This window comes from Semicossyphus pulcher, unplaced genomic scaffold, assembly GCF_022749685.1.
Source record: "Semicossyphus pulcher isolate SPU_LCO1_2020_fin unplaced genomic scaffold, fSemPul1.0.p SCAF_10, whole genome shotgun sequence".
Taxonomy (NCBI): Eukaryota; Metazoa; Chordata; class Actinopteri; order Labriformes; family Labridae; genus Semicossyphus; species Semicossyphus pulcher.
Window position 1 is genome coordinate 27,228,933 of NW_027211604.1, and position 11,994 is coordinate 27,240,926.

At 39.2% G+C, this 11,994-nt stretch overlaps 2 protein-coding genes across 2 annotated transcripts; one reads left to right on the forward strand and one right to left on the reverse strand.

Annotated features, from left to right (window-relative positions):
* Window positions 1-2,566: 2,566 nt before the first annotated feature.
* On the reverse strand, window positions 2,567-6,085 carry thap12a (THAP domain containing 12a). Its single transcript, XM_069674080.1, has 5 exons — window positions 5,928-6,085; window positions 5,310-5,427; window positions 5,010-5,108; window positions 4,659-4,695; window positions 2,567-4,532 (listed from the first exon to the last, which is right to left on the reverse strand). The coding sequence occupies exons 1-5, from the start codon at window positions 6,011-6,013 to the stop codon at window positions 2,716-2,718; spliced, it is 2,157 nt and encodes a 718-aa protein (XP_069530181.1). The 5' UTR covers window positions 6,014-6,085; the 3' UTR covers window positions 2,567-2,715.
* Window positions 6,086-7,045: 960 nt separating this feature from the next.
* On the forward strand, window positions 7,046-10,729 carry LOC138603649 (cytoskeleton-associated protein 2). Its single transcript, XM_069675528.1, has 7 exons — window positions 7,046-7,117; window positions 7,538-7,611; window positions 7,740-8,560; window positions 8,648-8,993; window positions 9,091-9,151; window positions 9,877-10,159; window positions 10,275-10,729. The coding sequence occupies exons 2-7, from the start codon at window positions 7,567-7,569 to the stop codon at window positions 10,537-10,539; spliced, it is 1,821 nt and encodes a 606-aa protein (XP_069531629.1). The 5' UTR covers window positions 7,046-7,117; window positions 7,538-7,566; the 3' UTR covers window positions 10,540-10,729.
* The last annotated feature ends 1,265 nt before the right edge of the window (window positions 10,730-11,994 follow it).

Here is an 11,994-nt window from a genome sequence, read left to right on the forward strand (position 1 = left end):
TCATATCAAACTTGATATACACTACGTATAACTGACCTTTAAAATCCCGCTGCTCCTAAATCCTCAGTGCCAATTAGCACTTTCTTCTTGTGCAAGCCACAAAGTTAGCCTATAGATGCTACTCTGTGTCTTGGTAGAAAAGAACAATGAGTACTGTACTGGAACCTCCAGTGTAGTGAGGAATTAGAGTGTAATGACGGATGTGTTTTCGAAATAAAATGTACTTGTATAGAATATACAATATATAATAGAATACAGTGGTGACAGTCTTTTTGCTCCTGACATTTTCTTTTGGAGATAAAATGTCCTATAAAAACATGCACTATAAAAATAAGTTTGACTGTCTTAAATTAAAGTGAAAAGCAAACAGAACACGACCTTAAACATGATAAATAGCAACCATCTGGCTATTAATCATATTTGTACTTTTCCTGCCATGATTATTAAACGTGCACACAATACAATGTCAAAGTTCAAATTAGAATTTGAGTCATTTTTATTTATTTATTTTTAAGTAAGAACTATTCTTCCTGGGGTCAATACAAAAGAAAACAAGGCAAACATTTAAGATAACACAAGACAACCTTTAAAATCAGGAAAAAAAAGAAACAAAATAGAACACAATTATATTGTCACCACTAGAGTATATGGTTATTTTAGCTTCAGTTTATGTAAATGATTACCTAATTAATATTACGTTTTATTTACATTCGCATACAAAATGTCATATTTAGATTAAACTGATTTCTTTTTTAATAATTGTGTTTCTTATTCGTAATGTGATTGAAATGTAGTGGTATTTTATTTCACTTTAACAACGCCCTTGCATGAAAATAAACCAACTTTGCATATAGCTCCAGTCCTATGCCAAAAGTCCTGAATGGGCTTTGTAAAACTAATAGCTAATAGCTAACTCATGGTGGTGCTATTGCAACCGTCTAACATAAAAAATAAAAATTCATAATAAATCACTCATAACATTTTTATGTCCATTATTTTTTCTCAAAAACTGTAAAACTAATTGTCCTCCCACATTTTAAGCTCAACACCACCATCTCCAGACTGTCCTCCGCACAGATTGTGATTTATAAATATGGAGCCTACAGTGCATAAGTGCATCAGATGTGTGTTTTCATATGTCTTGTAAGCTACTGGATGCCTAAATTTCCCTCGGGATCAATAAAGTATCTATTTATCTCTCTCTCTCTCTCCTGGTGTCAAAGGTTGTAAGTTCGGTCCAGGGTGATGCAAACTGAATATCTTATTTAAGCACTGTGAAGCATGATATAGAGTCATTTGACTCAAAGGCTCAATGATAAATTTGGTCTTCACAGTCATGCTCAAAATGCCCTGCCCCAACTCGTTTCTGCTCAGCAGAGTTATGTTTATATTTGCATGTCCGTGAACTCCTGCTTCTTTTTTTATTTCCACTTTCATATATGGTAATTTTATGAGTTATTTATAAGTTGTTGTATGTGTGGTCTCTGTATAGAATACAATATGTTTATATGATACAACAAAATTCTGTTGCACTGCCTGAGTGGAGCTCAAGTACAATAGGATAAGCTTAATAAACTAGCTCTCTCACCTAGGGTGAGAGAGCAGCATGCTACGGCTTCCCAGGGAGCGCAATGCAAAACCCCCTGGGTATACAGAGTGGGCAAAAGGCTTACAATGGTACAATTTCATCTAGCAGACGCAAGACACAAGCAAGGATCAAGACAGGCTTCAGACTAGAAAGGACGAGGCTGGGGTGTTGGAGGCAAAGCATTGCCAGCAGCAGCAGCGGTGTGTGTGCAGCATTGTTGTAGCAGAGATGAGTGAGAGGAAGTTGCATTTTAAGGGACCACCTTGTTGTGAGAAGCTGCTGTGATTGGTGTGTTACTGATTAGAAACAATGATTCAATCAGCAGGCTGACAGCTGATTACAGCTGGGGAGTATGACTTTCGTGTCCTGTATGAACTAAAGCGAAGCTTCATTAAACAAAATGTCCGTTAAACATGTCCGCCTTCTTGTTCAGTTATCTGTCCACAAGATATGACACATTTTAATATGGCTTTATTATACAAAAGACAGATGATTCAAACAAATACAACTTTAAACTTTAACTTTAAAACATGTAGTCCACACAATTTTTACATGGTTTCAGATGATTTGATTGGTTCCTTTCGTCACAGCTCATTGAAAGGAAGGAAGCTCCCTTCTCACAGAAAAGGTAGATGAGAGCAATTTATGAGTCAAACATTTTCAATTGGAAGTCAACTCCCTAAATAAGACAGCAACAAGAAACTATTTCTTACTTATTTACAAGTGAATACGGTAGAGTAGGAGACACAACAGAGCATTTTTATATTGTCCACTGCAGGGAAAAGCGTAGGTAGTCCATGCACACGTTGTCCTAACACAACAGTGGAAGTTTTGAGTCTCAGAGAAGCATGGGCTCAGATGCTCACTGAGGTAACAATGGTAGGGTTGTTTCTAAACGTATTCTATACAATCTGACTTCATCTTGCATCTGCATTGGCTTCCCTTTTGAAACCAAGAGGCTACATCCACTTCTTTTACACAGTCTATGCCCGTGGTACATTTTTTTTATAGTGGCATCCCTACTAGATAGCTAAAAAAAAACAGAAGAAACATCACAGTCTGCCCATGAATCATTAAAAAAGCTGTGGATCATCTGTCCTGAGGCTTAACTGCCACATCACAACTGTCTAAGACACCTCCCCTTTCTCAGGGTATGTCTTCATGTAGAGCTCAACCACTGCATCAAGATCAAACCCAACATCATAGTTGATGTTCAAAAGAGCTAGACTTTTTGATTTGAATTTGTCAGGCGTGTTCTCCATGTACATGTGAAAGCGCTTGAACGCCACATTACCGCTGTCCTCCAGAGCCAAGGTAGGCAGGATGCCGATCAGTCTCAGCACAGCCAGCATGTTTGGGAAGAACTTCACATCAGCAAGCTGCAGAGCTTCATGGAGACTGGAGGGCAACGTCTCGCCTTTACCCTTTTTGCTCCATTTAACCCACCAACAGTGCAGCTCTGCAGAGAGGGTCCCTGCATTAGGGATGTCGTTTTTGAACACTTGCACACACTCTTCCTCGGGTTCAGTAGATTTGTGCTGCTCTATGACAGCAGGGACTAGAGACAGACACCTCAGAGCCTTCAGGTGGTCCTCACAGAAGAGGTCATTCAGCTCTTTGACGATGTGGTTCACCACTGGAACAGAAAGGTGCTCCTTGTAGTAACTGTCCGGGCGAACAGCTGCAGATTCCAACTGATGCTTTCTCAAGAATGAGCGAGGAACCTTAACTGGTATCTCCATTGCAGCAGCCAGGTTAACAGCCTCGTCGTTCCAGAACTCGTGATACACATCGATGTTGTCTGACACTTCTTTTAGGGAGTGCAGGACAGCTTTTACACTGGACGCAGCAAAGTGAGCGTCTGTTGCTTTCCCTTGCACATTGTTCCCAAATGCCCGAGTGAGTGCCAGAGTATTTTTCAGCACCATCAACGCCATGACAAACTCGAAATCAGCGAGTCCTTTTGAAATCTCCAAGGCGTCGTGTGTGACTTGATCACTCCACCTCATGTCCTCGTTGTCGTGCACGCTGTCCACACAGAGTAGCAATGCCTCTAGCATTTCCATGGCGACCTCAAATGCATCATTTCTTCCAGTCCACCTGGTTTTGCAGATCTCTTTCAGCTCCTTTGCTTTCTCCTCTTTGTCCGGGTAGAAAATGGCAATGGCGTGCTCCAACTCCAACTGCAGTAAAGGGGACTGACTGAAGAATGAGTCAATCTTCTTTAAGGTGGACATGACAAGCTGAACTCCTGACAAAGCCATACCATTTGCAAGAGACACATTCAATGCACAAGTAGATCTTAGTGTAAGCACCGCCATGGGATATTTCTCCATCAGTTTCGCAGCAAATTTTTGTTTTTTGCTCAAGTGTGCCCCAGAACAGGAGTGGGCTTGCCCTCTACACTGCTCCATATCCAATCCCCATTTGTCGGTCAATTCAGACACCAGTTTCTCTGCCAACACATCTCCGTCTCCTTCAAAGGACAAGAATCCAGCAAACCTCTCCTGCTGGCAGTTGGTCTGGTCCACATAACGGAGAAAGACTGGAAGGTACCATTCACCTGACATTTGTACCAGATCATCAGTAAGTAGAGAGAAAAAGGCGTTTTGTTTAACCTCCTCCACCAGCTTGCTGTGGATGTATTTCTCACACACCTCAATCAACTGATTCAGCTGAGCGGAGGAGCAGCACTCCTTACTCTCATCATACCTCTTCTTCAGGGCTTCATCACCACAATTCATGCGATATTCTAACAGTGCCTGAAAGTTGCTGGACCCAACACTTTCCTGTTTGTTATCACCTGGCCCTGTCGGAGGAATGCTCTGCTCTCCTAACAGCACAAGAACTTCAAATAATGACTTCAGATACTCTTTGTTTTCATCCTTCTCTGGGAGTGTCTGGTCATCTTCCTTAGCTGCCTCTGCTGGAGACTTTTTCATTTCTAGAAAAGGGAAACAAACAGTTGCAAGACCAAAATCAAATACAAAATAACTTATCTTTTTACAAATGTGGGCGTGGGAGTCATTTGTGTCAAATAATAAACATGCATGTTGATTTTTCTACTTACTTTTTCTCCCTTTACTCGCTGTTTCATCATCTTTGGTCTGCAAACATAAATAGTGAAGTTAAAATGTGATTACATGGAAACTAGGGCTGCATCTGACTTATTATTTTCATTGTTGGTTAATCTATAGATTATTTTCTTGATAAATAAATTAGTTGGTTGGTCCATAAAATGTGAAAAAATACAATCAGCGTTTCTCGAAAGCCCAAGATAAAATATCCACAACCTAAAGATTTTCAGTTTACTATCATAAAAGTGTAAGTAATCCAGAAAAAAATTACATATCAGTTTACTGAAATCAGAGAATTTGGACATGGAATTTGGAGAATTTACAACAATCAAGATTTAACTCACCGTCACGTTACTGCGTTTCCCCTGCCCGATTTTAGGTTGGCTTGGTACATCAAAGATGGTTGGTATGGCGTCATCCTTCAAAACTGCACTCTGAGCCTCCTGAAAACAAACACAAGCTGATAAAGTTAGCACTTATGATGAAACCTTCACTACCTACATATTCAGTAGGACCTGTACATAATACAGAATTAAATGCATAACTACTGATATAATACTGACTTAAAGATAGGCAGTAACATTAAAAGTCCAGGTAATAATATCCTCTGCTGCAATCAATCATTTGCATCTTGAATTACTTACTCTGTCAATCAAAGATGATTCAAAATGTTTTCCACAGAGTCTGTAGTATCTGTATAACTGGTCTGGAGATTTATCTGTGAGCTCTTCTCTTTGGCATTTTTCAACCCACTTCTTGGACCTGAAAGGAGAGGTTAACCAAAATTAGAACACATTCAAAATCTATAGAAAGTTTTTGCTTTGAGGATCAGTTTAAGTTCAGTGCTATATACATTCACCAACATATTCATTCCCAAAGTGAAGTCATGTATAACAATGCCTAAGAATCTAAAGTCCTTTACTCCATTTAACCAAACATGCTGCATTTTGTAACACCGGCTTTGTAAGATTATTTAAGCAACCTAAAAATGTTTTATAATTTTCCTGGTTTGTGATGTTTAGTAAACAGAAAGGGCACGTGAATCTGTCAAACTTTTGCGTATAGACAGTACACTTACATATTCATTATTTTTATGCCAAGTTTAAAGGGCGAAATACAGGTAGTAAATGTTGCTTAAGCAAAACTCGAACATTTTCTAAAATTAGACTTATTTTAGACTACATGTTTGAATGAGAAACAAACTGGTCAGATAAGCTTGAGAGCTAACTGTTAGCATTAGCCTCGGTTTTAGCATTAGTTACCTTTCTGGGTCTTGCGGGAACCTGAAGAGTGGCTGGGGGTCGGATTTGCCGGTAGTACAGTTCGGCACAGCGCAGTGATTCTGCATTATACGTTTTTACCATAAACCAGGTTTTTACGGTGAAATCCTTGGAGTATACGGTAGTCAACTATGCTGCTAACGCTGATTAGCTGTCAAGTCAGTCTTCAGAGCAAGACAACTTCCGATTTTTTCTTTCAAAATAAAAGGAAATATGTTAAGTGAATTAAAAATAATGCGTCTCCGTAAAACAACGCTGTCTCTCATAGTATGACATTTTATCATTCGGAGGCCATCTTTTTAGTATACTTGTTCCTTAAGGCCACAGACAAATCAATGCTGTTCTTTTTGTATTTGATTGTAATCTTTATTTTATTTTGAAGATAAATCATGCTTCTTTAAACTAAGTTACGAAGCTTGATGTATATAACAACGTGTACCAAATCGCGCTCTTCAGTTTTTTCCCACAATCCTCTGCAATATTTTCAAAAACCCATAGGTTGAAAACATACACAATATTGTTCGTTTATGTGAACCATAGATATACAGTCTTTTATGTGAACATGTTCGATGAAGATCAGAACATCAGAACATTATTATAACACGAGCATTTGCATATATTTTTCTTGTATAGATAGTACTCATTCAAAATGCAGCTTAAAGACTACATTTTTAAATGATGAAGACTAGTTTGTTTAAAATGTATCATTACCAAAAGCTAAAAAAAAATGTCTGGCCCATCTAGTTTCTGGTGTTGAAGTCTGGCCCAATTGATTTTGTAATTGAATAGCCCTGTCATAGAGTTTGTTTTTTCAGTTTTGACAGAGGCTGTTAGGGCTGTACAGTGACTGTACGGTGCTGCCATGCATTGGGCGTGTAGCAAGGACCGGTACTAATGGAATCTTGTTTGGGTTCAAACATTCAAACTGAAGTTACAAGGAGGGATGAAAACTTGTGGGCGCGAGTCTTTCTCAATTCTCGTTCTTGTTTGAGACACTCCGTTGGTTGGCCGTATAGTCTCGCGATACTTGCCTGACCAATAGCAGCCCAGGAGCGTAAAGTCAAATCGAATGATTTTTCCGCACAGAGGCAAACAGACGTGTGACTGTTTTGCTGAGAAGTTGTTGGAGGGGATTTCTCCTCGTACATAACACTACAAAGGAGGACATCAGGGTAAGTTAATATTTAATGTTTCTACACTTAAATATAGATATAGATACAATCGGGACACTAGAACAGCAATTGCTTTTATACAGCTAACGTCTAACAACGTCCAACTGTCGTTCGCTTTTATCCTTCATGCTAACTAAACATTAACGTTTACTTGGACTAATATGATTGTTTCATTGATTTTGACAAACATAACATGCCTAACCACGTCTAAAACGTTAGAGAAAAATACATTGGAAACTGCCAGCTAAGTTACGTGCAGTAAAATTATGATAAAAACCCTTTAATGTGTATGTTGAAACTATTTGTTTTACGTGCAGCTTATACCAAGTATAGCCTAATCCTAGTACGGATGATGTTAATGTATGACAAAGTTTAACTAAAACAGTCATGCTTATATGTATTATTGTGTTCGCCTTCCAGAAATCTCAATTGATTAACCTGGCTTCACCATGGACAGCGTCGCAGTTTCAAGAAGAAACCACACTAATAAGAAAGTAAGTTTTCGTTCATGAATATCATATAATATACTTCTCCTGTTATGTTGATCTGTTACCTAAGATATAATCACATTTTTAGCCCAAATTCCGCCTAACTAAGGGTCTTTGTGTTGTAATTGTATTAGGAAAACAAGGAAAATGCTCAACCAGCATTTGGAAGCAAGTCTGTTGTCAAAAGAGAAAAAACATCTGCTCCTCCCTTCCAACTGAAGAGCAACAAAAAAGAGGAAACCTTGGCAAAAAATGGTCCTCTTAAAGCCAAAGCCAAACAAGCCGACACGAGATCAGCATCAGGTGAGACTCTGAAAAAGACTGTGCAGAGTGCAAGTGTGAAAGGAGCTGCTGTTACTGATGTCAAACAACGTCAAACACACAGCCAGACCTTCCTCTCTGAACAAGCTGTCAAACACAGAAAGATGGTTGCAGAAGCTCCAAAGCCTCCAGCTGCTGTGAAATCATCAAAACCTGCTCCCGGTACGTACAAAGGCAAGATTGTCCAGTCAAAAATCGGATCAATCTGGAAGTCTGGTACCACCATGGGCGTGGCAGATACCAAACCATCAGCGCCCAAAACAGAGATCCAAAGGACTGGAAATGTTACAAAGAGCAGGTCTAAATCAGTTGCTGACCACCTGGGGAATGGGACACAAAAACCTGCACCTATAAGGTCCAAGTCAGTGTCAGAAAGACCTGCTCAGGTGTCAAAGCCCCCGGTCACCAGTCGCCCTCCTGCTGGATTCCGCTCTGCTCGCCCTCCTGCCAGAACCGTCCCAGCAACACTGACCAGTACCAGCGTCAGAAACACTAAAGTGGCTCCAACCAAAGGAAGTGGGAGTCAAATCTCAAAGCCGAAGGTTCCAGTGACAGACAGGAAGGTCAACAAACCTCCTGTCTCAAGCACCATCAGTCAGTACAGATTAAACACGGAGACTGCTGAGGAAAGAAGGTAACATTTTCTACATACAAACTTGATGCTCTATTCTTTAAAAAAGGAAAAAAAACATTCAAAACTGTTTCTGTGTCTCTTTTGTAGAGCCAAACTGGCCAACTGGCTTGCTTCCAAGGGTAAGACGTTCAAGAGACCCGCCATGACGACAGCAGGAGCCTCAAAAACTAAAGTCTCTGCAAAACCCGAAGCTGATCTCAAACCACAGTCTCGGTCTCATGTTGAGCCTCGGCTGGTTAAACAATGCATCTCTGAACCTGAACCCAGTCTGGAAGCAAAGAATCCAGACTCTGCTGCTGCTAACTGTGCAGAAACCCAGAGAGCAGAGCCGACAGCACAGATCCAAACTCCTGCAGTCGTGAACACGACTCTGGACCTGCTGGAAAACTCTGATGGAGATCTAACTGATGACCTGATGGGAAGAGTTGATGATGTAAGGAAACAGGCAGAGTCTCTGTTGCTGTTTAAGCTGAAAATATAACCTTCCACAGTGATAATGAATTTTCTGTTCTTTGTTTTTATTGTTACAGATTGTTGTGAACCTGTGTGATGCTTTGGAAGCCATGGCGACACCATCTAGATGCAGTGATGGTAAGTTTACATGTCTGTCCTGAGTAGAGTGGAATTTCAGTTAATCCACTTTTATTAAGTCAGTTCTTATAAATAATGTCTGATCTACTCTGGTCAGCTACATTTCTGCTCCTAGAGAGGTTTTTGTGATTACATGTTTATGGAGATTATACACGAACCAAAATAGCACAGTTTCATGTTGAGTGAAGCAACAATGAAATGATAATATACTGAGAACAGAGAGGCAAAACAAAATTACACAAATAATGTTTGCTGTGGTCCCTAACACACAAACACATTCACATCAGCATGCACGCACAAACAACTCTAAATAGCACAAACACAGGGAAATGCACGGTTCTATCGCATCCCTTTGACGGGCATCTTTTGAGGTGAAGGATTCGTTTAAAGTCAGATCTTTCAGCAGAGCACCGATCATTTAAACTAGTCTCACTAGCTGCATTCATTGGACAATTAAAGATAAAGAAATCATCCAGAAATGAGAGGGCCTTGTGTTTGATGGTAAGGGATGTGCTTCCAGCTCACCAAAGTCATCTTTGGAAGCATCTGTCAGGTCAGCTGCTACATGATCTTTTTAAACCTGGTGATATTGAGCTTCAACTGATCATTCAACAAACACTGTCCCATGTCTCTATACTCAATACGTGTTGCAGTTGTTGTTACTGTCGATGTACAAGTATGCTTTTTTTTTTTTTCACAAACACCGTCTTTTCTGTTTCCATCAGAAGTCACACAGGTGACCGATGTGTGCAGTGACTCTGAAAGCGAGGACAGCAAAGCAAAGGATGAATGTAAGGAAGAGGTTATGAAGAATGAGATGCCTGAGGATGTTGGCGAGCACCTGAAGGTTGAGCAAGTGAAGGATGAAGGAGAAGAAAGTGAAGAGGAAGTGGAGACCGATGATGTTGAGGAGGTAGTGAGTGATGACAGTGTGATGGAGGCCATACCACAGACAAAGGGTGCTTCAGTGGTGAAGTACAGTGTGAAGACCACGCCTTACCTGCAGAGGTGAGTCCACTTTCATTTCAATTAACAATTTTAACAGGAAACTCTGAATTAAATGGCCACAAAGTTTATTTTATTGTTGTTTAATAAAGTATTTTCACTTTTAAATCATTTTTAGTGTCAAGAAAACAATTGAAGGTGAAGTCAGCGCGAGCACATCCCGGAGGAAGAGTAACATCAAAGATCTGAAGTTTCTGACACCAGTCCGCCGTTCCTGCCGCATTGAGCGCGAATCGTCCCGTCTGCCGACGATGCTGGTGGATCACGATCCCTGCGTGTCGTCTCTGGCCGAGCTGGTGAAGCTGGACGACGATCCCAACGCCTACATCTACAGGAAAAACCCAGCACTTTTAGAAGAGCTGCCAGACCAGCCCAGACTGTGAGAAGCTCTGTGTGTATGTGCTGTTTAAAAGAATCCTTTATAAATGTATGGGCCTGGAGCTAATGGACACTTTATACTGTTACTTTTAAAGTGCTTTTACTAATCTGTGTATAAGCTAAGAATTTTAATTGTCCTTTTAAAGCGTTTTAACAAACATTATTCTTTTCTGTTCTGAAAGTACTATAAAGACTTTTCCACTAATAACACTATTGTTCATTCTAATATAAAGTTGACGTGTTCCTGGAAGCACAACAATAAAAGAATATTGCCTTATCTTAATTTTGTTATGCGTTTATACTGGATTTAACAAGGTTTTGAATGCATCTTTATACAGCTTACACAATGTACTCATTTACTCTCAGGGTTTTTAAGCAGTATGAAATTTAATTTAAAGTCATTTTCAGGTCTAGGCAAGTATAAAAAAAGGGGGTACGGATTTCCAGATGATTCCTTTTTTCCAAAATATAAAATTCAAAATTCAAAGCATTTTTATTGATCCTACAAGCTGTGTTTTTCATGACCCTTTGAGCAGGCTAAAATGTTTACCAAAAGAGTGAAGTACTTGCAAAAAACATTACATTAAAAAAAGAATATATACATTTTACAACCACTATTTTAATAGAAATTTAAGTGGAGAAAGGTATGGAATTTTAATAGAAAATTGTGTAGCACAGTGATTTATTAATGGAGGAAGTACTCCACTGATAACGTGAGTGAAGGTTAGCAGTACCACAGTGTAGTGACAAATGTATATGTTAACCAGTTTAATCATTATATAAACAGTTTAAGTTACTCTAATGTAGTATGCATACGTTCATGTTACATGCTAGTGATTTAGTGTCTAGTGAATTAGTTGTTTGTTTTGTTTCTTCCCATCCCAGAGATCCAGTCTCCAAACACCTGAGTAAGGTTTACTTGAGTAAATGTTATTAAGCATTGGCACAAAAACTCAAATGACTAGATATTAGGTTCTCATCATGCAGCATGAGTCATTATTGACAGCACTTTAATCTTGCAGCTGACATAAGGTGGTGCCAATAGTAATTATTTTATATAGGCCTAACTGTAGGGTACATCGTGAATATCTCCCAGGGTTCAACAAATTATCCATTGATTATATTTAGTATTATAAGCCTGCAAAATGACTTGAAACATTAATAAATGAATTAAAGACTAAAACAGTTGTATCAGAGGTGTAGTGGAGTCGAAGTATAAAGAAAAAGAAAATGGAAATACTCAAGTACCTTAAAATTGTTCTTTCATTTAGTACTTAAATGTACTTAGTTACTTTCTACCTCTGCATATGAGTAGCATGTTACCTTTTAAACAATTGTTTGCTCACCCAGATTTAACTGCTCTGTATACAATATATATATATTTGCCACATCAACTGTCTCCAACTTTTCTGTGCATTTAGTCTGCAGTTAAAAAAAAAAAAAAGGACAAAATTATTTGA